At 35.6% G+C, this 25,370-nt stretch overlaps 1 protein-coding gene across 1 annotated transcript; it reads right to left on the bottom strand.

The window, feature by feature from the left end:
* Positions 1-223: 223 nt before the first annotated feature.
* SKIL (SKI like proto-oncogene) lies at positions 224-25,370 on the bottom strand. The gene is made up of 7 exons (XM_081301577.1): positions 24,890-25,370; positions 21,527-23,290; positions 11,391-11,484; positions 9,560-9,792; positions 3,575-3,795; positions 2,813-3,037; positions 224-2,025 (listed from the first exon to the last, which is right to left on the bottom strand). The coding sequence occupies exons 2-7, from the start codon at positions 22,626-22,628 to the stop codon at positions 1,867-1,869; spliced, it is 2,034 nt and encodes a 677-aa protein (XP_081157703.1). The 5' UTR covers positions 22,629-23,290; positions 24,890-25,370; the 3' UTR covers positions 224-1,866.

The following is a 25,370-nucleotide window of genomic DNA, read 5'->3' as shown; positions in this document are numbered from 1 at the left end:
GAGAAGATGGGAGGGGAGGGGAGGGGGGATAGTAGAGGATAGGAAAGGTAGCAGAATACAACAGTCACTAATATGGCAGTATGTAAAAATGTGATGTGTAACTGATGTGATTCTGCAATCTGTATTTGGGGTAAAAATGGGAGTTCATAACCCACTTGATTCTAATGTATGAAATATGATTTGTCAAGAGCTTTGTAATGTTGTGAACAACCAATAAAAAAAAAACATATTTCTGCTTGTCATTTTCACATTGTTCCTCCTTGAGGAGATTTCAAGAATCAACCAATTAAGCTATAGGGTTAACACAGTAAAGCTCAAATGAAAATCACACATTATATAGAAAATAAACTACATTTTGTGAAGTACAAAAATTCTTTTTGGATATATGAGTACCATTAAGCAAAATATGAAAATAACTAGTTAAATGATAACCTAGTAAATTTTTGAAATTCTATACCATTAGAGTATAAGCCTTCTGTGCTGAAAATAGTATGTAACTTTAACTCTAGCTGATTTATTTTTAAAATAAATTTAGATCTCTTCAGTAAGTTCATATAGTACCTATGAGAACATGAAAAACAAAAAACTCATGGAATAGTAATCAATCTTCCTTCAGAAAACTTAATATTGAGAATTTTACTTAATAACTTTAATAACAAAAAAACTAACTACTGTGAGATTTGCTATTAAAAACATTTTTTAGACTTCTTGTGCAAAAAAAAAGTGCAGATGTTGCCCTTCCCCAAAATATGAAATTCCTTTGCCATCTAAAAATTATCCAGAAACCTTTCAGTAGCAGATAACTAAACTGACCTATATTAACCTATCAGATACTAGCAGTTTACTGTAAATTCCTGATTTTGATATCAAAGAGCAATTAAAAATGGTCCATTCGTGCAAATTTGGTAAGATAACATTTAAACATACAAAAGTCCAAAATAACCTTCAAGGTGTTTAATATTTTATGATTTAAAGAAAAACAAATCCATTATATAAATTTTAGTAAAGACCCATAACTACATATAAAAACTGTACAGGATTATGGATTGTATAGAAACCAATGTACATTAATGGAATCAGTTTTCTCAAGAACATTAATATTTTCACACCACTATTAACACCATTAAAAAGCTCAGAAATTATTTTTCTGAAGTCACTACAAAAAAATTCTAAATATAATCACATTTAAATTGAAAGACAAATTACAACGCTTCTTGTGTTTAGCAGCAAAGCATAACTAACAAAGCATGTTATCTTTGCCCATTGTGTACAAAGGTGGGCTATAACTTCATCAATGAAATTCCTCTTAGAAGACACCAAAAAGAAAACTGGTGGAAATTCAGTTCTACAATCTGAACAAAGTAAAAGCAAATTTTGCATATAATAATGAATGTACTATATCAATTCAGAAAGGAGTTTGTGTTGGTGAGAAAAATGGAGACTCAACTCCTCAAGTAGTTCTATATTACATATTTGAATTATAATACCACCATTTTATCTAAAGTTGAGTTTGAAATATGGATAAACAAAATTGATCACTATTTTCCATCACATAATGCAGCTTTTAAAAAGTATACAATTATTAATTTTGCATTAGAAATATAGGTAATTATCTACTAGTTGAAACCATATACTACTGTTAACAAGCTGAGTGAAAAAAAAGTACAAAGAAACATACATTTCATTCATTTGGAAAATGTAAAAATTTATGTACTAATATATAATCTCTTCACTTTCTCTGATCTACAAATGGACAGAAAGCCTATTTATCTTCATGCAGATAAGATGTTCAGGATTCAATCACCAAAGCAAGCAACAAACAAAAAACCCTGTCAGTAATACACAAATGAATCTCTTTCATGGTTTCTATTCTTTAGCAGTCTTTGATGATTTCAAAATTTGCAGCTTTAGCTCTTTTATCATCATCTCTAACTTCTGTCTTGCCTCCCGTTCCTGTCTGAGTTCATCCTGGAGTTCTTGCCTATCAGCCTCAGCATGGTCCAATCTCTGTCTCAGCTCTGCCAACTGTGTGATTTAAAAGGCTTTGTCAGTTTTCATTCAGTTTTATTTTTCAATTTAATCTTTCTATCATGGTAAAAACCTATTTTCAAATTACTTTTTTAAAAGTTAACTATTTCATACATGTCACAATCCCCTTGAATATCTAATACTTTTAATTTGACACAACATTGAGGAAAAAGCAAAGGATCAAAAGGAAAGAACACCTTCATAGTACTTGCAAAATGCCCTACACTTTACTATATCTCCCTATCACAACGTGATTGTTCATCTTCCCTGTATTGTTAGCTACTATTAACAAAAAAAAATTATTTATTTTTTTGCCTCCAGTGCTTCTGAATATAGTAGGAAACAGTTAAGGCTTATTAATTTGTTGATTTGAAAGTCCAAATACTACATTAAGATGTTTGTTTATTAGTTTTATGGTGCTTTGGATCAAACCCAGGGCCTCAGGCATGCTGAGTGGGTGCTCTATCACTGGACTACATCCCACTCCAAATTTTATATTTGGGTAAAATTAAAATATAAAATTTTATATTCAGAGAACTTGAGATTAAAGATTTAGGTAATTAAATTTACAGAAACACAATAAAAGTTTAAAGTAAGAAAGTAACAAAGGTCAAAAAACTATCTTGAGACAATAACAGCATGAAGTTGCACTTAGCAGAATTATCTATTTTGAAATCTAGCCTAGCAAAATGAACTTAACAAAAAGGAATTCCTTTAATACAGAAGAAATAGTTTCCACTTCCATGCTGAAAGAGCATCTTCATACAAACTGAATAATGCTTACCTGTGCTGCATATTCAGCCTCTTTGTCTTTTTCTAAATTTGAGTCACAGGTACATTTTTGCTTCATTACCTGCTCCAATTTTTTCTCCAAGTCTTTCTGTTCAACATAAAATTCTTCCATTCGTTGAGCATGTTCATTCTGCAAAGATTCAAGCTCTTTCTGCAAATTCTGTTGTTCTTCAGTGAGTTCCTTCATAGCTTTTGAACTACTCAACATTTCCACCTCCTATAACATAAACAATCACAATATAATTTTTACTTTATTTCTATCGTTTAAAAATTTCAGTTCAGAAAATATTTAAGCTGGGCATGGTAGCACATGCCTCTAATTCCAGCTATTTAGGATGCTGAGGCAGGAGGATCACAAGTTTGAGGTCAGCCTCAGCAATTTAGTGAGACCCTGTCTCAAAATTAAAAATTGGAAGGGCTGAAGACATTGCTAGTGGTAAAGGGCCTTGAGTTCAATCCCTAGTACCACCAAAAAAGAAAAAAGAAAAGAAAAAAGAAAGAAAGAAAAACAAACCTAAATTCCAACTATCTTATTAGTTCTATATAGAATTCTCTTGAAAATCTATTTTCTTTAAAAAATTTAAAGTATGTTAAAATTGCTTTTTGGTGTCAACTCTGAACGATCTTAAGTACATTTGCAATACCCCATCTTCACTTTCCTTATTAATAATATGCAAAAGTATTTTTTTCACAATGTACCATTGTGAAAATAATAATTAGATAATAATTTTATTATCTTAGATAATAATTTTACCATTTGAAGTTGTTGCTTCTTTTGCAAAATTGAGTTCAGCTTCTCCTGTTGTTTTACATAAGTTCTCATTACTTCTTCCATGATTTTCCCCTTATCATCCTCACAAATAACATCTTTGACAAGAAATGAAGATGAAGCTTCATCATGCTTGCTTGTGTCTCTTGAGCAAGTAGCAGACTCTGATTGCTTTTTACTTGTAGAATTATGTGAGACCAATGGATCTTTGAGAGGACAAAAAAAATCAAATAAGGTATGAATATCACTGTTTTAAAAGTCACTAGAACAATCCATAAATCAAATTAAGAAAACAAGTTTATTTACAAATCAAAAGAACAAAATACTTAATAAATTTAACACAAGAAAGATTTGTACAATGACTTATGAACCATGACCTAAAGAAATAAAAAATCTGAATACAGGGGCTGGGGATGTGGCTCAAGCGGTAGCGTGCTCGCCTGGCATGCGCGGGTCCCTGGGTTCAATCATCAGCACCACATAAAAATAAAATAAAGATGTTGTGTCCACCGAAAACTAAAAAATAAAAAAAAAATTTTAAAAAAATCTGAATACAAGGGAAGATATCCCATGTTCGTGACTGAAGACCTTAATATTAAAATAGCAGTACTCCCTAAATTGACTGACTCCGGAACAAGACAGGGATGCCCTCTATCACCACTTCTATTCAATATAGTTCTCGAAACACTGGCCAGAGCAATTAGACAGACGAAAGAATTTAAAGGCATAAAAATAGGAAAAGAAGAACTTAAATTATCACTATTTGCAGATGACATGATTCTATACCTAGAAGACCCAAAAGGGTCTACAAAGAAACTACTAGAACTAATAAGTGAATTCAGCAAAGTGGCAGGATATAAAATCAACACGCATAAATCAAAGGCATTTCTGTATATCAGCGACAAAACTTCTGAAACGGAAATGAGGAAAAACACTCCATTCACAATATCCTCAAAAAAAAATAAAATACTTGGGAATCAACCTAACAAAAGAGGTGAAAGATTTATACAATGAAAACTACAATCTGCATTTGGGGTAAAATTGGGGGTTCATAACCCACTTCAGTCCAATGTATGAAGTATGTTATGTCAAGAGCTTTGTAATGTTGTGAACAACCGATAAAAAAAAAAAATTAAAAAAAAAAAAGAAAACTACAGAACCCTAAAGAGAGAAGTAGAAGAAGATCTTAGAAGATGGAAAAATATACCCTGTTCATGGATAGGCAGAACTAACATCATCAAAATGGCGATATTACCAAAAGTTCTCTATAGGTTTAATGCAATGCCAATCAAAATCCCAACGGCATTTCTTGTAGAAATAGATAAAGCAATCATGAAATTCATATGGAAAAATAAAAGACCCAGAAGAGCAAAAGCAATTCTAAGCAGGAAGTGTGAATCAGGTGGTATAGCGATACCAGATTTCAAACTATATTACAGAGCAAAAGTGACAAAAACAGCATGGTACTGGTACCAAAACAGGCGGGTGGACCAATGGTATAGAATAGAGGACACAGAGACTAATCCACAAAGTTACAACTATCTTATATTTGATAAAGGGGCTAAAAGCATGCAATGGAGGAAGGATAGCATCTTCAACAAATGGTATTGGGAAAACTGGAAATCCATATGCAACAAAATGAAACTGAATCCCTTTCTCTCACCATGCACAAAAGTTAACTCAAAATGGATCAAGGAGCTTGATATCAAATCAGAGACTCTCCGTCTGATAGAAGAAAAAGTTGGCTCCGATCTACATATTGTGGGGTCGGGCTCCAAATTCCTTACTAGGACACCCATAGCACAAGAGTTAATAACAAGAATCAACAAATGGGACTTAATTAAACTTAAAAGTTTTTTCTCAGCAAGAGAAACAATAAGAGAGGTAAATAGGGAGCCTACATCCTGGGAACAAATCTTTACTCCTCACACTTCAGATAGAGCCCTAATATTCAGAGTATACAAAGAACTCAAAAAATTAGACAATAAGAAAACAAATAACCCAATCAACAAATGGGCCAAGGACCTGAACAGACACTTCTCAGAGGAGGACATACAATCAATCAACAAGTACATGAAAAAATGCTCACCATCGCTAGCAGTCAGAGAAATGCAAATCAAAACCACCCTAAGATACCATCTCACTCCAGTAAGATTGGCAGCCACTATGAAGTCAAACAACAAGTGCTGGCGAGGATGTGGAGAAAAGGGTACACTTGTACATTGCTGGTGGGACTGCAAATTGGTGCGGCCAATTTGGAAAGCAGTTTGGAGATTCCTGGGAAAGCTGGGAATGGAACCACCATTTGACCCTGCTATTGCCCTTCTCGGACTATTCCCTGAAGACCTTAAAAGAGCATGCTACAGGGATACTGCCACATCGATGTTCATAGCAGCACAATTCACAATAGCTAGACTGTGGAACCAGCCCAAATGCCCTTCAATAGATGAATGGATAAAAAAAAATGTGGCATCTATACACCATGGAGTATTACGCAGCACTAAAAAATGACAAAATCATCAAATTTGCAGGGAAATGGATGGCACTAGAGCAGATTATGCTTAGTGAAGCTAGCCAATCCCTAAAAAACAAATACCAAATGTCTTCTTTGATATAATGAGAGCAACTATGAACAGAGCAGGGAGGAAGAGTAGGAAGAAAAGATTAACATTTAACAGAGACATGAGATGGGAGGGAAAGGGAGAGAAAAGGGAAATTGCATGGAAATGAAGGGAGACCCTTATTGCTATACAAAATTACATATAAGAGGTTGTGAGGGGAATGGGAAAATAAACAAGGAGAGAAATGAATTACAGTAGATGGGGTAGAGAGAGAAGATGGGAGGGGAGGGGAGGGGGGATAGTAGGGGATAGGAAAGGTAGCAGAATACAACAATTACTAATAGGGCATTATGTAAAATTGTGGATGTGTAACCGACGTGATTCTGCAATCTGCATTTGGGGTAAAATTGGGGGTTCATAACCCACTTCAATCTAATGTATGAAATATGATATGTCAAGAGCTTTGTAATGTTGTGAACAACCAATAAAAAAATGTAATCAAAAAAAAATAAAAATAAAAATAAATTGACTGACTCATGCACCTCTATCAAAACATTCAGGTTGTGTTTTTGTTTTTGTTTTGTAGAAATTGTCAACCATATTTTAAGATTCGCATGGAAATTCAAGGAATCCAAAACAGCCAAAACAATCCTAAAAATAATAATAAAGTTGGAGGACTCAACTCCCCATTTCAAAGCTCAAGTTACAAAAATGAAGATTGTTGGAAATACTGGCCTAAGAACAGCCAAATTAGTAGGAAAAAAATTCTGAGTCCAGAAATAAACACATCCATACTTTTGTAGGCACTCATTTTTTGACTAGGGTGCCAAAGACAATGTTATCAAGCAAACATAGTCTTTTCAACAAATGTGAAACTGTATTCCCTTGCAAATGAATAGGACTAGACCTCACACCATATAAAAAAATTAACATGGAGTGAAGACCTAACTGTAAGAGCTACAACTCTTAAATGTAAATCTTCCTGGGGCTGGGGATGTGGCTCAAGCGGTAGCGCGCTCGCCTGGCATGCGTGCGGCCTGGGTTCGATCCTCAGCACCACATACAAACAAAGATGTTGCGTCCGCCGATAACTAAAAAAAATAAATAAATATTAAATAATTCTCCCTCTCTCTCTCTCTCTCTCTCTCTCTCTTTAAAAAAAAAAATGTAAATCTTCCTAACTCTGGATTAGGCAATGGTTTTTTTTAGATATGAAACCTAAAGCAAGTAACCAAAGAAAATAAATTGGACTTCACAAAAACTAAAAACTGCTATGCTTCAAGGGTCACTAACAAGAAAGCAAAAAGAAAACTCACAAAATAGCAAATTATATATGCGATAAGGATCTAGTAACCTAAATACATAAAGAACTCTTACTACTCAATAGTGAAGAGATAACCCAATCTAAAAATAAGCAAAGAATTTGAAAAGACTTTTCTCCAAAGAAAATACACAATGTCCAGAAAAATACAAAGATACTCAACATCATTAGTAGTTGGTGAATTACAAATCAAAACCACAATGAAATACCACTTCACAACCTACAATGGCTTAATTGAAAGACAGACAAAAACATGTACTGACAAAAAGATGTGCAGAAATTAAAACCCTCACAAGCTACTAACAGGAATATAAAATAATACAGGTGCTTGGAAAAGTTTGACTGTCCCTGAATATGTAAACATATTTGACCACATGATCCAGCAATTCTACTCCTACATGTTTACTCAAAAGAACTGAAAACATGTCCACACTACAACTTGTACACAGTTTGCACAATAGCAATATTCATATTAACTGAAAACTAGACAAAATGCAACTATCAATCAACTGAAAGGATAAATAAAATATGATATCTCCATAAAATGGAATATTAAGCCATAAAAAGAAAAGTACTGATACACGCAACACATTCTGAAAAAATAGTGAAAGAAGTCAAACACCAAGCCACATTATATGATTATTTTAGTGTGAAATGTCTAGAATAGGCAAATCCATATGACAGAAACAAATTAGTGACTGCCAAAGACTATAGGATAAAAGAATTTCCTTTTAGAGTGATGAAAATGTTCTGGAATTAAATAGTTGTGATGGCTGCGAAACTTTGTGATTTACTAAAAACCACTAAACTGAACACTTTAAAGGAGTAAACCTTAGTATGGAAATTATATCTCAACTAGGTTCTAAAAAATCACTAGAATTTAAGAAATATAATTAATTAATTAATTAATTAATTAAATTTGCATTATAATGCAAAGAAAACTAAGTTTTGAAAATCTCAAAATGAGGGCTGGGTATGTAACTCAGTAGTAAGCAAGCACAAAATGCATATTTCAATCCCCAGTACCATTTGAAAAAAAAAAAAAAAAAACCTCAAAGTATTAAAGTATAGAAATTTCTCAAGAATCTCAATTCTCTGTGAAAACAGTTAAATGAGGCCTCTCCAACTGTTCCAAAGCAGCTAAAATAACTGTCACACCGCCTAAGCACTAAGCAAAGCTGTGCTTCTACATGGAATATAACACAGGTAGTATTTGAGTAGACATGTCTCATTTAGTCCATAGTGTTTTTAAAAAAATATTTATTTTTTTAGTTGTAGTTGGACACAATACCTTTATTTTAATGTGGTGCTGAGGATCGAACCCAGGGCCCCGCAAACACCAAGCGAGCGATCTACCACTGAGCCACAACCCCAGCCCTAGTCCACAGTATTTTAAAAGGCATGGTGCATAAAAAGTTTTGTTTTTTTTTTTCTTTTAGATAACCAGTTAGCATTCTGCATTTATGCCATCTGGCTGGCTCCCATAACTTTCAATCCTTGCTGTATTCCATGACTTATGTTTCTCTGGGCTCTATATCTAACCACTGTTACTTATGTATTATTTCTGAAAGTTCATTAAATGGTTTCTAAATTCATAATAAGTTAAGGGGAAGGGGAAAGCCAGGCACGGTGGCATACACCTGTCATCCCAGCAGCTTGGGAGGCTGAGACAGGAGGATTGTGAGTCCAAAGCCAGCCTCAGCAGCTTAATGAGACACTAAGAACTCAGTGAGACACTACTTCTAAATAAAATATAAAAAGGGGCTGGGAGCGTTGCTTAGTGGTTGAGTACCTCTGAGATCAATCCCCCATACCAAAAACAAACAAACAAACAAACAACCTACTAAAGAATCTGACGGCAAGAAAAGGCAGGAATGAAAAAAATGACAAAAATCACTTGCAATATGAAACTATATAGCCTATGAATATCTATCTCATTAGCTTCCGTAGCTATACTCATCCTAAAAAAGTACAGAAATCACCCTGAGTTTTGAAAGGTGACATTTTTAAGGTAAAAGTTTCAATTATCTGTAAAAAGCATACATTTTTTAGATATCTGATTTTTAAATATAATTCCTGAATACTCACCTAATCGACTGTATAATTCTCTATTTGTTTTTAAATCCATTTTCTCCTGTTCCTCAAGTGAGACATCTGGGTAAGACACTGTTTTTTGGTGTTTATTATTAATGTGAGGCTTCTCTGGCTGTCTTGAAAAGGACTTACTTGCCTCTGTCTTTGTGACCTCTTTAGACTGGGATACAGCAGAAGTAAGCGAGACATTTGGAGCAACCACTTTATCACACATGTATAAGTAGTAGCTGAAAATAAACAAAACCAAGATAAGACACATATTACATATTGCATTTAGGTACAAGTCAAAATCAATTTGTTTTTTTACCAAAATATACAATATAACAACTTAGAAAACAGGTCACATAAAAAGATTTCTTGGGGAAAAATCAGTATGTTAGGCATTAAAATCAAATTATAAGGAAGTTTTGTTATTCTGCAAGTAATTTCTTACACTAAAGAGATACTTACTGGGGGGGGGGGTCTTTTCCCCTTCCCTTAAAATCACTGGAGAACTAAAAGCATGCCGCACTTCACAGAGTTGCAGAATAGTTCTGAGTAGCAAGTGAGGTTTACTCCAGAAAGAGAACAGACTATATGCTACTTCTTGGAGTTTGGATATGAGGTGTTCCCAGAAAAGCTCTTGTGTTAATGCAGGAATGTTCAGATGTGAAATTCTTAGATTATGAGAGCCATAACCTAATAAGGGGGTGGTTCACTGAATGCATTAATAATTTCAAAGGATTAATTGGGTGGTAACTGTAGGCAAGTGAGACATGGCTAGAAGAAATGGGCTATTGGAGGCATACCCTTGGGGGTTGTCCCCTGGCTCCCCACTCTCTGTCTTCTTTCTAGCTGCCATGACCTGAAAGCTTCCCTCCACTAGAGCTTCTACCATGCTGTTCTGTCTCACTGGGGCCCAGAGCAATGGAGTCCAAAGACCATGGACTGAACTGAACTTCTGAAACTGTGCACTCAAAATAAAATTTTCCTCCTATAAACTGTTCTTATCAGGTATTTTTGTCACAGAGGTGAAAAAGCTGACTAATATACTACTTGCCCACCAACCATCCCAAACCCTTGCTCTTTGCTAGAGTGGGGCTGTTTTAGTCACCCATTCCATGACTGACATAATCCATGTTAGTCCAGTGAAGAGCTCCCAGGGTCCTTCTTCTATAGTTCAGAAAGAGAGAACAGAGACCATGTATTCTGCCCAGGTACTAGGAAATCTCCTTGTAGCAAACTCCACAGATCAATCTTAGTAGTACTTAAAAAACTAGTACTTCCTACTTATTTGATAAAACAGAATAAAAAATCTCAAAAATTAAGATTAAAAGAATAACTATTACTTTGGGTCACAGCTCACATAAAATTGCTCAGTCTATTATCTGCAAGGCTCATAGAACAAATTTGAGCTAGATATTTAACTATATTTTAACTATAATCTAAATAAACTTTAGTAAAAAGATACAACCATTTAACTAATACTTTATCCCCTAAACCTCAGATGCTCTCTTATACCTCATTTTCATTGTATAGGACATCTACATTGTTCCTCTTTATCAATTTCATGAACGATACATCTGAAAACTCAGTATTCTGCTAAAAAAAAATTCACAAATAGATTTAATAGTACCCAAAAGACCTTCGTTGAATACAATAGGTTTAACAGTGATTTTATACAAGTGGACCTTCTTAGAAACAATTTTGAATTTTTGCAGATAATCCATTAACAAGAAAGCCTAACATCATACCGTAAATTCCTAGTTCCCAGAATAGTAACTGGCAGATACCTATTTAATGAATAAATGGATGAATGAACAACAAATAAATAAATGCCACTCACCTGGGATGTAAAAAAGAGTGTGTCTGAGAAACATGGTCACCTTCCTGTTTTATAACAGGATACCATGATTGTAATTCCATTCCTGGTGTTGTATCTGTCTGCAGAAAGATGTTGAAAGGAAAGTTTATTGAAGGGCAAATTTATTTATTTATTTATTTATTTATTTATTTGAGATTTTATATATATACATGTATACATAATATATGTGTGTGTATATATACACACACACACACACACACACACACAAATTTGTTTAAGTTTTATTCACAATCCAAATACACACACACACATATATATATATCTCAAATGCTGGAGATCAAACCCAGGGCCTCACACAGGCTAAGTAAGTACTCTATCACTAAGCTACAGCCTGAGACCCCCATGGTTAATTTTATATGTCAACTTGAAGAGGCCACAAGGTAAAGAGGAATTACATTCTTAACAATCACCTTCTAGTAAGACAGTCTTTCCTTAAATTACCATGCCTAATCACCTGAAACTCAAAAGGGTTTGCTACATGAACTACCGTACCATAGGAAGTTTCAATATGCCTGTTAACATGGATTACCAGAAATGACTTCATCAAATGTCATACATGTGGAATCTATTTTAAACAAGAGTACTATGTGAATGTACAGCCTTGAGAACTTTGATTCTTATTCTTGTTATTATAGTCAGCTAGACTGTATCCCACTCCTATAGTGTCTGATAGACTAGTAACTATATAACATTCTACAGCAATAAGTACTTTGGCAAATTAAACCCAAAACCACTTTGTTTGTTAATAAGTATCAGTAAACCATATTTCTTTATAAATATAGCAAACTTTTTTTTCACCTCAATGCTGAAGGATGAGCTATATGTATAAATAAAGGAAGAGCAAAAAGGATAACTTGCAGAAGGTAACTGACAATTTAATGAACATCCACCTATTAAGAATTTTAATTACATTACATCCTGCTTTATTCTAACCAATACAATTTGATGTAAGTTTCATTCACAATCCAAATCTAGTGTCTATTCTACAATGTCCCTAAAATTTAAATTCTACTTTAAGTAACTGCCAGCACATTTACTTATTTTTAAATATTCATCACTCTTAATTCCCTTTCTTTATTTTTTAATTCTCAAGTCAATCCACTAAGAGAGTTACAAACCATAGGTTCTAAGAAAATTTGCCTTTAAGATTATCTAGTGTATGTAGTCTCTAGCCAATGTCTGAATTACCTATTCAACCCTAAGTGGCTATCTGGTCTCTGATGGAACAACCACCTGAGGTCAAAAACATTCTTAACTGGAATTTTCAATACCTAGCACCCTGTCTTTCATTCAAGTATTCACTTTCAAGAGTCTCTTTCATATTTGATATCCTATGTTCATGGAAAGAAGTCCAACAGTCTGCATTTTATCAGATACACAAATTAAATAATAAAATGATAGGGACATGCACACACTAACCATAATAAAATGCTGCAAGTTAATTTACCAAATGTGCGTGGTAAGCCACAAACACATTTATAACAAATTATCCCAACTGCATGTTTAAAAGAATTAAGAAAAGCACATATTATACAACAAAACTTTCACAAACATGCCAGATTTTCTGATCTAGTCTGCATTTGTATCAACATACAAATTAGGTTTTTAAAAATATATATAAAATTAAATGACACAGCAGTAATGCTACTGATCAGGAATAAAAAATTAGATAAGCAAGATATGAGTCATCTATTGACTTTCATCTCTTACATTTCAACATGGGAATTTGAATTTAATTTAAACATTAAAATAAAACACATTATGTGATTTGGTAATGGAGAGATGATCACTTAGTAGCTTAAGTTAGAGCCTTAACATTTCTAAATGCTTTTATTGCTCATCTTCCCCACCATTAACTACCCCAAAATGAATAGATGGCATTTCACTTCACACACGTAAGCAAAATTTCAGACATATTATTTCATTCCAAAGATTCTTTAAAGTCATAAAACTCCAAATAATAGCTAGGAAAGCAAAATTTAAACAACCCTAAAATGTACAGTTATTTTTTTAAATTTTGTCTTTAATATTTATTTATTTTTAATTGATTTTATTTTTTTAAATACATGACAGTGGAATGCATTTCAATTCTTATTACACATATAAAGCATAATGTTTCATATCTGTTTGTATATAAACTATGTTCACACCAATTCATGTCTTCATACATGCACTTTGGAACTAACCTATGCCCTTCAGTAGATGAATGGATTAAAAAATGTGGCATATATACACAATGGAATATTACTCAGCAATAAAAGAGAATAAAATCATGGCATTTGCAGGTAAATGGGTGGAGTTGGAGAATATAATGCTAAATGAAGTTAGCCAATCCCAAAAAAAACAAATGCTGAATGTTTTCTCTGATATAAGGTGACTGACTCATAGTGGGATAGGGAGGGGAAGCATGGGAGGAATAGACAAACTCTAGATAGGGCAGAGGGGTGAGGAGGGGAGGAGAGGGGGCAGGGGGTTAGCAATGATGGTGGAATGTGAGGTACAGTTAATTTTTAATAAGTAAAAATTTTAGTAATTAAAAAACTTTAGAAAATGTGTTTTACAAAAGTTTCTCTAAATTTCTGCATCTTATTAAGGTCTTTATACACATGACTCTCTGATAATTGGATTTTCTAGTAAAAAAAACATTGTACTTTGGTAATATAATGCACATTAGTCTCATAATAATAAATAATTTAGAGCACTTGACTTATTTACAAAAAAGCCACCACTTTTTAAATACAAAAGCAATTCCACCCACTCAGAACCACTGTTCTCATACAAATATTCCAATCTGTACCAACAAAAATAAACCAAAACCTTTAGAAGTCCTAGACAAATGCTCAACAATAAACTTTGTTTTTGGATGGACACTCTAGTTTTTTATTATGGCATCCAGGTAAATAATATAATCTCAAAGTCCTAAAGACAAAATGCTTCAAAATACTGAAGGAATTTCCAAAGAATAAAGCTTTTTAAAAAATATATGGAAATTATTTATTAAAATTATTTAAAAGGCACTAAAAATGATAAAGATTAATTTTTGTATCCCTAAGACAGTAAGTAGGTTCATAAATTTAACAGTCTATCATCCTAATGGAATGATTATGTAAGAAGTAAAATATAGTGCACATTACTTTATACTAGCCCAACATAAATCATTATCAGGCTTACCAAACACATGACTGGATACATACCTAGGAAATAATTCTTTGGGTACAAAGTGAATATATATGTCAGGTCTTTTTAATACACAAGCCATTCAAGTGTCCAATAAATGATTTTCGAAGTATAAAAAAGACACCCTACTAGACAGCTGCCAACAACTCTTACTGAAGAAACCAAATCCCTCTGTACAGCATCAGGTTTCAATACTTCCAACATGTTGTGAACGAGTGTCTCAACAACTCAAACGGAATAGTGTTACAAGGTAACAAATAGCTACTTATGAGATTTTAAGGCTTAGTCTTGAGCCTCACTTCATTGTAATCATTAGAATTAATCAACCTAATGCAAAACTGGGACAATATGATCTAAGCATCTGCACTAACTTATCAAAAATGGATTTTCAGGAGTCACAGCAATGCCTGCTGTTCCCACAGACTGAAAGATCATACCACCTACCTCACAAAGCCGATTTTAGGTTTGAAGTGCTTAAAAATACTCACAGGAAAAGCAAAGGATCATGTTCTTAAAAATAAATGTGCAACTATTATCTTACATTCTTCATGTGAAACTATTAGTCTGTCAGTCCCCTCATAACTTAAAAGGAAAAAGCTGATAAAAATCCTGTTAATTCCCAGGACTTCAAATATATATATATTATAATATATGTACACATATATACATATATGTATATATATATATTTCTCTCTCTATCCCTCCCTCCTCTCTCTCTCTCTCTCTCTCTCTCACATACACACACACACACGAATTCTGTGGTGTTCAAAACATTTAATATGCAACTATGTAGAATCCTCAATGTCATAAATGTATTTTCACTGAAATGTCAAAATTTTTAATCTGAATAAGTACAAGACTTTACTTTTTTCTCATCTTAGTAGGTATGCTTTTTAAAAAATTATGACCCCAGATTACTTGGGCCTTCAAACAATGTTAACTGGCAACATCAAAATGGAGATTAATTAATCTTACTATATGTGATATTCTCTATTTTTCTATTTTATTCTATTTCATGGGTTTTTTTTAAATGCAGGTGACCCATTAAATTGATTTCATGACCCTCCTGACCCTTTTCAACTGGGTTCTCAACAGAATTAGAAATGCCCCAAGGCATTCTTTGTATGTAGTGAATCAATTTCTCTCCAACCATGTAGAATGGTGCATGTAGAATGGTACTAAGTACCATCCTCAAGAGAACCTGACCTCACTCAAATCACATATCCTGTAGGACTTACTACTCCCCTCATAGAACCCCAGACAAGAAAGGCTTGAAAAACTACAGTTCGAAAAGAAACTCAGACCTAAGGAAAAAAAAAAAAAATATATATATATATATATATATATATATAATTTTTTTATCACAAGTCTACAAAATGCTGAAGAGGGCTGGGATTGCGGTTCAATGGTAGAGTGCTTGCCCAGCACAGGTGAGTCACTGGGTTCGATTCCCAGCACCACATAAAAAAAGCTAAACAAAATAAAGGTATTGTGTCCATCTACAACTAAAAATATGTGTTTTAAAAAATGCTAACGAGTCTATTTTAAATGCTAAAAATGAATACAGATTCTGCATTTCTGAAAAGAGAGGCACTATTCTCAATGCCACTATTCTAAAGATATCCAATAAAATGTCAGGAAAAGGGAGGATCTACAAAACCTGCTATTAACAGGAAGAGCTCCAAAACTTAATTACTCTAAACTCAATACAAAGGCTCAGGAAGAAAATAGAAAGATATTCTAAATGAAATTCTTATCTAATCCAAATGGACTGTGGGATCTCTATCATTTAAAACCTCAAAGTGATCTCATGGAACAGGCACTATCTCCATGAGAACCAATCAATGTACCTTCTCAGGTTGTAAGTCTAAAATAATAAAAATGTTTGAAAAATGTTTCTATTTCTTATAAAAATCCTATTTCACACTTTCATCCTGTATACTTTATTTTGGTAAGTAAATATCCAACTAGTGTACTGTGTACAAACAACTAAGTGAGAGATACATTTGAACCCAGTATACGGTTATCTTATTTGTCTTAGAAATATCTTCACATAATTCTAGGAAAGCTGAATATGATTGGGGGAAGAAGGAATCCCCAAATAAATATGCATACTTCAATATTCATTGAAATACCATCCTAAATTTTTTTTTGTGTGTATGGGGTACTGGGGATTGAACCCATAATGGGGGGTCTACTACTGGGCTACAGCCCCAGCCCTTTTTATTTTTTATTTTGAGACAGAATCTCACTAAATTGAACTTGCAATCCTCCTGCCTCAGCCCTCTGAGTCCCTGGAATTACACAGGTGCCTGGCCATCCTACATTTCTATAGTAAAGACTTTTAACTTCCAAATACTTTCAGATTCATTCTCTCATTTAATGAGTTACATTAATAGTCTATGTGTAAAATATATGTACTTAAAGGTTAAACCATTTTTTAAAAATCCCAATACTTTAAAATATAGTTAGTGTTGTTTAAGAAAAAAATTATTCAGTTTAAAAAATTAAGAATCCATTGAGAGCCTCTGACATGCCAGGATCTAAAGTAGTTTGTGGGGCAAGGCAGTTTAATCTCTAAACTCATAAAGACAGTCATTAACTCTAAAAAGTTAGACAATATTCACAGTCATTCCTCATAGGAGCACAATTACTTCACCTGACTCTGACCTTATTGATCAAAATTTGTGCTAATCACAAAATGCAAACTATACCACTGAAGTAACAAATTACCATGAAATCTACCATAATAACTACTAGAACACATTTTGTCCCATCACAACTCTCTGTAGTTGTCCTGACCTCATTTAAATTCATACTAAGAAACACATTTCCTAAGCAATTGTACAACAGCTTGCAAGAAGGGAGAGATTTTTGTACTGTAATTTGAGATTTTTGTACTCAAAAAACCTCTGCAGAAATGAAGAATTGAAATGAAAATGTAAAACTAAAGGATAGGAAAACAACTAATAAGCTTTCAGGAAAGTTTGTCTTGGCTTCTTCCCTCCCCCCCTCCTTTTTCTTTTTTTTTTCTTTTGTGTGTGTGTGTGTGTGTGCGTGTGTGCGTGCTAGAGATCAAACCCAGGACCTTATATATGCTAAGCTTATGTTCTATCCCTGAACTATTCTCCCAATCAGGGGAAATATTTTTAAGAATTCTATTTGCAACAAAGATAACCCATATTTTTTTCCTAACTATAAAGTAAAAAATATACTGACTAATAGTAGTCCAGTCTGAGTACTATAAATCTAAGTTCTAATACATTTATAAGGATATATATCATCCTTCATTTAGTAAAGTGGAAATTGCTAGCCATACGCTATTAACAGTGAAGCATCACCTATAATTTTTTTATTAATTGACTATAAATGGTCTAACAGGCTTGAAAATAATCTTAAGGAAATATCACCCTTCAATTTTTATTTACAAATGATCAATTTGCTTAGCAACCTTTATTCCATAACAAAAATTAATTTGATCTAATTCTGATTTGTTTGAATACCCACTGATAATGTAAAAAAGAATCAGGAATGATATTTTCCCACATATTTGTGCACTATAAGATACAATATCCATTTTTCTAATAAAATCACAAAACGCTCATTTCGAACAGTAAGATATGCAGAGCAACCTAGGCAGGTCTATAATCAAGTATATTTTTTACAGCCTGAATGAGAAGGAGTTCATAATATACCCTTAATTTCCTCAAAAAGTAAATTCAGTTCCTTACTTAGAGCACTGACCTTACACAACTTATTTCTCCCAACTAAATATAGCTCCTATGTAAATTAAACAGTTTTTAGCTATGCAAGTAAGTAGTTTGTTGGTCATTGCTAATATAATTTCATCCTTAAAATAATTAAGTTGCTACTCTTCAATCATTCATCTATTTTCAGGTTTTTTTTAAATCCAAAAACAGTACTTTGACTATATGAACTATATAAGCATATCAAATTACACTAGTATTCACACTAAACATAAGGTCCTTTATGTAACAGGCTATTATATTTAGCATAGTATTAAAAAAAAGAAAAGACCTGGTCTTACTTTATAAAATGAGCTCCCTTTGGTCAACTGTTTGGTCACCAACTCACTGACACACAGAAGATAATGAAAAAAAGGTTCCCTAATCAAGGACTATTTCCTTGTACCCTTTCCCAGTTAAATATCTTAGTCTATGTTGATATGTGTAAGCTAATACAGAATTTTAGAACCATTATACTAAGGTAAGTTGATAAGAAAAGTTAATGTTCCTCAAAATTTTGTTTCTGCTACTACATTTGCTTCAAGAAGAAGGGAAAATTACCAGACTTCAAGACAGAAGATCCTGAATTCAACTCCTGATTCTACCATCTATCAGCTATATAGCCAGGAACATGTTACATCTGAGACTGATTTCTCATATGAGAGGAAGAAATATTCTAACTTGCTTTCCTCACAGACCTTCAAAATACTACCTCACAAAGTTTTGAATAGTAAGTTTTTTAAAATGTGCAGTGGGGCAAGCATAACTTTATTAAAAAAATCAAGTATATATTAAACATGAACCAAAAAGACTTAAGATCTGATTGTTGAAAATTTTCTTAAATTCCTTTAAATTCCTTTGATTCACATAAAATTGGAAGCAATATTAAAATATAACAAAGCAAACTGCTAGCCAGGTGTGGTGATGCACACCTGTAATCCCATCAACTCAGGAGGCTAAAGCAGGAGAATCACAAGTTCAACTTAGTGAGATCCTGTCTCAAAATAAAAAATAATTAGGATAGGGGTGTAGCTCGGTGATAGAATGCCCCTGGGTTTGCCCCAGTGCACAAAAAAAAAAAAAAGAAAGAAAGAAAGAAAGAAAGAAAGAAAGAAAATGTTGCAAAAAATGCAAAATATAACATGGCAAAGAGACGGGAGAAAAAAAACCTCACTCTCTCTCCTAAAATCAAAAGTGTATTCAAATTAATAAATTCTGGGACAATAATGGACTACTCCCAGATAAAGGATGGATTCAATTTTAACCAAATCTCACCACATTCAGTTTCAGTTAATTTGCCCACTATCTTTTTCCCCCACTCAACCCTTTACCATGGTTCTGTTTTTTTACACAAACACAGAGTAGGAATAGAGGCAAGGTGGTTTATCCAAAAAATACTTATGTCAAGAATAACAAAGATTCAAAAAAGAATATCTGACAAATAATATGACCACCTACAGAAATATAAGCATAGAGTCTCTACTTACAGTTTGGGGGCAATGATAACATAAGTATCAAAAAGGGTCATTTCACATTGTGAAAACAGATGACCTCTGAGCACAAACTTCAGTATTGCAGAAATACAGCTGTAAGCAAGTTTCAAACTTTTGAGTACTGGCTTGAAGTCAGTAGAGCTTTAAAACTAGTTAATAACTATACCTCAATCTAGTAGCCACTGGCAAGGAATTTAAAGTACTAACCTTTTGGGAAGCAACAAACTACTCTAGAGTCTAAAAGTCTACCACCTTCATCGAGTTTCAGAAGCAAAACATTGTCTTAAAACTATGCTAAGTAAATTTCCCTGAAAATCTTAAAGAGTACGATGATAAAGCACAAGACATCTAATTTTAAATTCTAATTCAGCCCTAACTTTGCTATGAACAACTTTGGGTCAGCCATTTAATATGCTCATTCATTTCTTCTATAAAACAAGACAGAGATAAGGACAAGCAATAAAAATTAATAGTGAAAAAATTTAAAGTTTTAAACAAAACATGCCAGCCTTTTGTTATAAGAATTAAATAAATAATATATATAAAAGTGCCCAGGAGCAAAGCATGCTACATTTTAAACCATGAAGTGTTTGGTATTGTTACTATATATCAATTTAAAATCAAGTAGGAAGATACATACAATAACAAGATCAAATAGTACTTAATAATTCAAATCATCTATTACCAGGCATTCAAATTCTTAATTAGAATGAAGATATTAACTTAACCTATCAAATAATGCAGTGAAAAGAATAGTAAGTTTCAGATCTTTTTGCTAATAGCTTGTTATATTAATACTTTATTAATGTAAAATAAACTTCTTCATTCTAGTTGTGTCATAAATTTTAAAAATGATTCCTTACTTTAAAAAAATATCTTGGGCTAGGCACAGTAGTGCATGTCTGTCCCAGCAACTCAGAAGGCTGAGGCAGGAGAATCCCAAGTTCAAGCCTAGCCTCAGAAACAGAAAGAACCCCAGCAACTCAGTGAAATTCTATCTCAATATAAAAAATAAAAAGGACTGGGGAGATAGCTCAGTGGTAAATCTCCCCAGGATTCAATTCCCTGTACCAAAAATAAATACCTTGGTTACTAGAATCACAAATACTTAAGATAAATGTTTTTTCTATTTGTTTCCAACATTGATCAAGCCTGAATATTCAACCATATAAACATCAGGTTTAAACATAAACATAGCCATGTCTTTGAAAAATGCTATTTTGGGCCCACATAAGAAATGTTTTGGCCAGTCATTATATCATTTGCAAATTGAGATAACACCATAATACCAAAGTGTAAATTATCTTGAGTCCTAAGAAAACAATAGATTTAGTCATCAAGAAGCAGGATGTGTGAAAATGACAATAGGACCAAAACAAAGCCCAACTCTTCCACTCCCTGACTATACAATTTTGGGAACTGCCACTCATCTCAAACTCTGCCACTCATCTCAACCTCATTTTTTCTGTGAAATGGGAATAATCCTACAATCCACAAGGTTTTTGGAAGGTTAAATAGGAAAATACCTTATAGCCTAAAAATTATAATACAGATGTAATATGACATTGATTTGTGTCATGTTGTTGCATAAGCAGTATCTTTCTTAACAATGTGTAAATTATACTCTAAATATAAAATTTTGATTTCAAAGTAAACTATTACCCTTGTTCAAAATTGCTACTTGCCTTGGATTGAGTTCTTTTTCCATTTCTCACACTAAACTTCTCCTTCATTTCTTCTAAAATTATCTTCAGTTTCTTTTCTTCAGGTGTCCCCAAGTATTTTTGGTTCACATGAAGATAACAATGCCATTTGGCTGATTCAAAGCCCCAGTGGCAAGTTCTTTTGTCAGGTGATCTGTGAGAATGCATCACAAATGTCTGGGGTGCAAACATTCCACAGCACTCCAGACACTGAATACACGGAGCATTGGGCTGAACATAAAACTGAGGTGCAAAGAGACCCTGACATTTGCCCAAGCATTCATGTTCCACTTCAAAGGCACTGCCAGTTTCCTTTAACTGGGCCCATGAGTTTTTAGCAGGAAGTACACTACCATTTTGTGGAAAAGTTCGTGGCCGCAATAAAGCATTACACAGTCTTTGTGCATCAGTTAATGTGATCAGCCCACAGGATGGAGCATTGAAAGGAAGTATTCCCAGGACCTTTAAGATATGAAGCTGGTCTGAAGTACACCTTGAACAATATATATATAACTCATCACATACTGTATTTATTTGCTGAAGTGAAAATTCTCGGAGAACAGAATTTAAGACTTGGGGCAAACAGAGTCTCTTTTCTCCTCCAACTTGAAAACAAGAAATAGATTCCCCTTCCAAAACAGTCTGGGTGAGCTCTGTGGAGCTGTCAGAAGGGATGAGCAGTGGGCCAGGAAGAACCTGAGGAGATGGAAGAGGCAAAAATACAGTAGGTGACATGCTTTCTTGGGAATACCGAGCAGAAAATGCTGCTGGTCCACCCAAAGAGCTCTGACTACTTAAATGGAATTGTGCCAATGTATGTTTCAAACTGGGATTTAAATTTAAAGGTTCAGGCACAGAAGTACAGGTCCGCTTGACAGGCTCTCCATCAGTTTCCATAGGTGCTTCTCCATAGTCATCCAAGTGTTCCTTCTTTACCGTTGGCATCTTGTTTATCATTTTTCCATTTGCATGAATGTCTGTCATCATTTTTTTCACTGGTGGGCTGCCATCATCTCCCATCCCATTCAGTTTTTTATTTGAGTCCTGAACTAAGGAGAAATTTGCCTGTAGGTTTTCCATTGCTATGCTATTGTGTTAAATAATTAAGTCTGAGATTTGCATTTTTATTTAGTTGCTTATTTGAAGAAGAGTAACTGTATCAAATACTTTTAACCTATTCATAAAAAATTACAAATTTCCAAAAGGAAATCTTCTTACCCAATAGATTTTGCAACTTTGTTTTGGTTCTGCTTATCCTAGTATAATTTCACTGCAAATACTACAAAATGTCTCTTTTTGCTTCTAGTAATAAATATAATCTTAAGAGGTACACTTCTAAGGAGGCTTTCCTTGGATTCTTCATATATATGTAAAATAACATTACCAATTTCTCAATTCAAGAGGTCCAGCTTCAAGGCAATGGTTTGATTAATCTTTTTTTTTTAAGCAAAGCATGTGTAAAGTTTATGCCATTGATGTTTCATAAAACCTAGACTCCGACACCAGTCAAAATAATGCAAACAAATTTAATTTTTACCAGCAAGATACCAAAAAAGGAGAGGGGGAGTATCCCCTCTAAAAATGGTTGGTTGGTCTGTGCTGACAAATTGAAGACTTGTATAAATCTTCACACCAGTAAGGGCCTCTAGCTTCACTTGAACTTCTACAATCAAAAATGATACTTAACAAAAAAATTGCCCAATTATCTTCAAGAATTACACTTCATTCTTCTTTAAATTAATCTGGAAGAAGAGAAAGGGGATGGAGGAAGAGTTACATTTGAATTTGCTCCAGAGGCCAAAGGGTCAGTTTGAAACCAGTTTCTTAATCTTAAACTAAGTTCACTTTACCAAAGGTGACACTTGAGTGATTTCTTCAAATCTAACACCAAGTAACTAGAAGAAGCTTCATTTAAATAGGAAGGTGGGCAAAGGGAGCAAAAATATCCCTCAAAAAGAGTAAGGCTACTCAAATTCAGAATATGAAAAAACTTAAACAGATGATCTCAACTGAAACTCAGTACCAGAGGCTTTCTCAGTTACACTACTATAACTAAAATATAACCCATTATTTCATCTAGTTTTTTAAAAAAACATAATTTCATTCATTTCCCCCCCAAAAAACATAGGAGTTAATGTAAGTAACTAAGTTACAATCTCAAGTGCATTGATTCATCTAATCAATGTATGCTATCTTTCTAAAATGACTGTAGGCAAAAATTAACTTTCCCTTTAAAAGGTTAGTAATTTTGCTTAATGGAAGCCAAAAGCTATAAGACTCTATGCCTGGGAACCTCCATCCTTGAACAAGATTAATCCGGGACAAAAACCACAAGGCAGACAGACCTCACAAAGAATGCAAATGGAGGAAGAGAGAAAAAGAAAAGATTCTTCCACTTCCTCCTTTAAAGAATACCCAATGGAAATCCAATAAATAGAAATTTTTGCTCTCCAGACTCCCAGCAGTTTACCTTAAAACAAACCCAAAGGATTAAGGACGAAAGTCACTAGCCATCCTACTGACTTTCGCCACCATAAGGACACCTCATCCAATGCAGGCCAAGGAAGAGGGCAGGAGACATGACCTAGAATGGGGGAGCCCCTAAAACCCTGAAGCGCTCCGCCCACGCAAAGCCACCCACCCATCTTTCACCCGAAATGGGGAAGACAAGGAGCATAGAGTGCCGGGACCTCTGGGGGGGTGTGAAAAGGGGTGGAGGGAAGTAGAGGGAGGAGTCCCCCAACCCCCACCCGCGAACCTGGGATCACCCTAAGTGTCCTCCCCACATCGCCCACTACCGGGCCGCGGGGTGAACGATGGAAATCCCCCGCGCACCCTCTCCCCGGGAAGTTCTCCGGTGTTACCCCAGCGCCCCTAGGGCTACACCTCCCCCCGCCGGCCCTGAGCCAGACCCAACTGGGGACCGCGAGCAGGTTGGCCGCCCAGCCCAGATCCCTTGCCGCTCGGGCTGACCAGCCAGGTCGAGCCCCGGGCATCCCCGCGGTGCGCAGACGGGCTGGTGTGGGGGCGGTGACCGGCGTCCAGGTCTCCGGGGTCCAGGCGTCTCTGGTCAAGTGCAACACTCTCCCCTGCCTGCGCTCACCGCCCGGGATCTACCAGGCTTGATCCACCGTGGGACGTCCGCCCCGCGACCCCTCTGGCCACGACCCCGCCCGGACCTGCGCATCCGAACCCCGGACTCTTGGTCTCCGCGCCCCGGGAAGCTCCACCAGCTTTGTTAACTCCCACCACCCCAGTCGCCGCCGTCGGGCTCCCTGGAGGTCGCGCGCCCCTGGCCTCCCGCCGCCTCCGCCGCGTTCCCCCGCGAGCTGGGGCCGCACCTGTGCCCGCCGCCGCCGTCGCCGCCGCTCGCCCGCTCCCTTCGGCTGTGCCGGCGCCGCTCCGAACCCCACACACATCGCTACACACAGCCCTCTGACGTCACCGTGCCCTCGGCCCGCCCACGTCACTGCGGAGACACACGGCTTCCCGCAGACGCCGCCGCCGTCTCCGGCCGCCCGGGGGAGAGCGAGGGCGGCGGGGAGGGGGTGGGGAAGGGAACGGAGCCAGCGGCGGCCCCGCGCGCGCGAGCCCGCCGGCGTCGCCGCCCCCTCGCGGCTCCGAGTCCCTTCGGGGACGCGCGCGCCGTCTGGCCTATTGTGGCTCCTCAGGGATCACCCCCCCCCCGCTCTGTCCCCCCCGCGCGCGCGCGTCCCCCACACCTCAGGCGCGCGCCCGGCGCTCCTGGCCCAGCGCGCCGTCTGGGCGGCTGGCGCGCGGCGCTGTCTGCGGTGCACCCGGCGCAGACAGGATGTTCCCTCC

Source organism: Spermophilus citellus (assembly GCF_964194105.1).
Source record: "Spermophilus citellus genome assembly, chromosome: 7".
NCBI lineage: Eukaryota > Metazoa > Chordata > Mammalia > Rodentia > Sciuridae > Spermophilus > Spermophilus citellus.
This window is presented reverse-complemented; position numbering and strand designations above follow the sequence as displayed.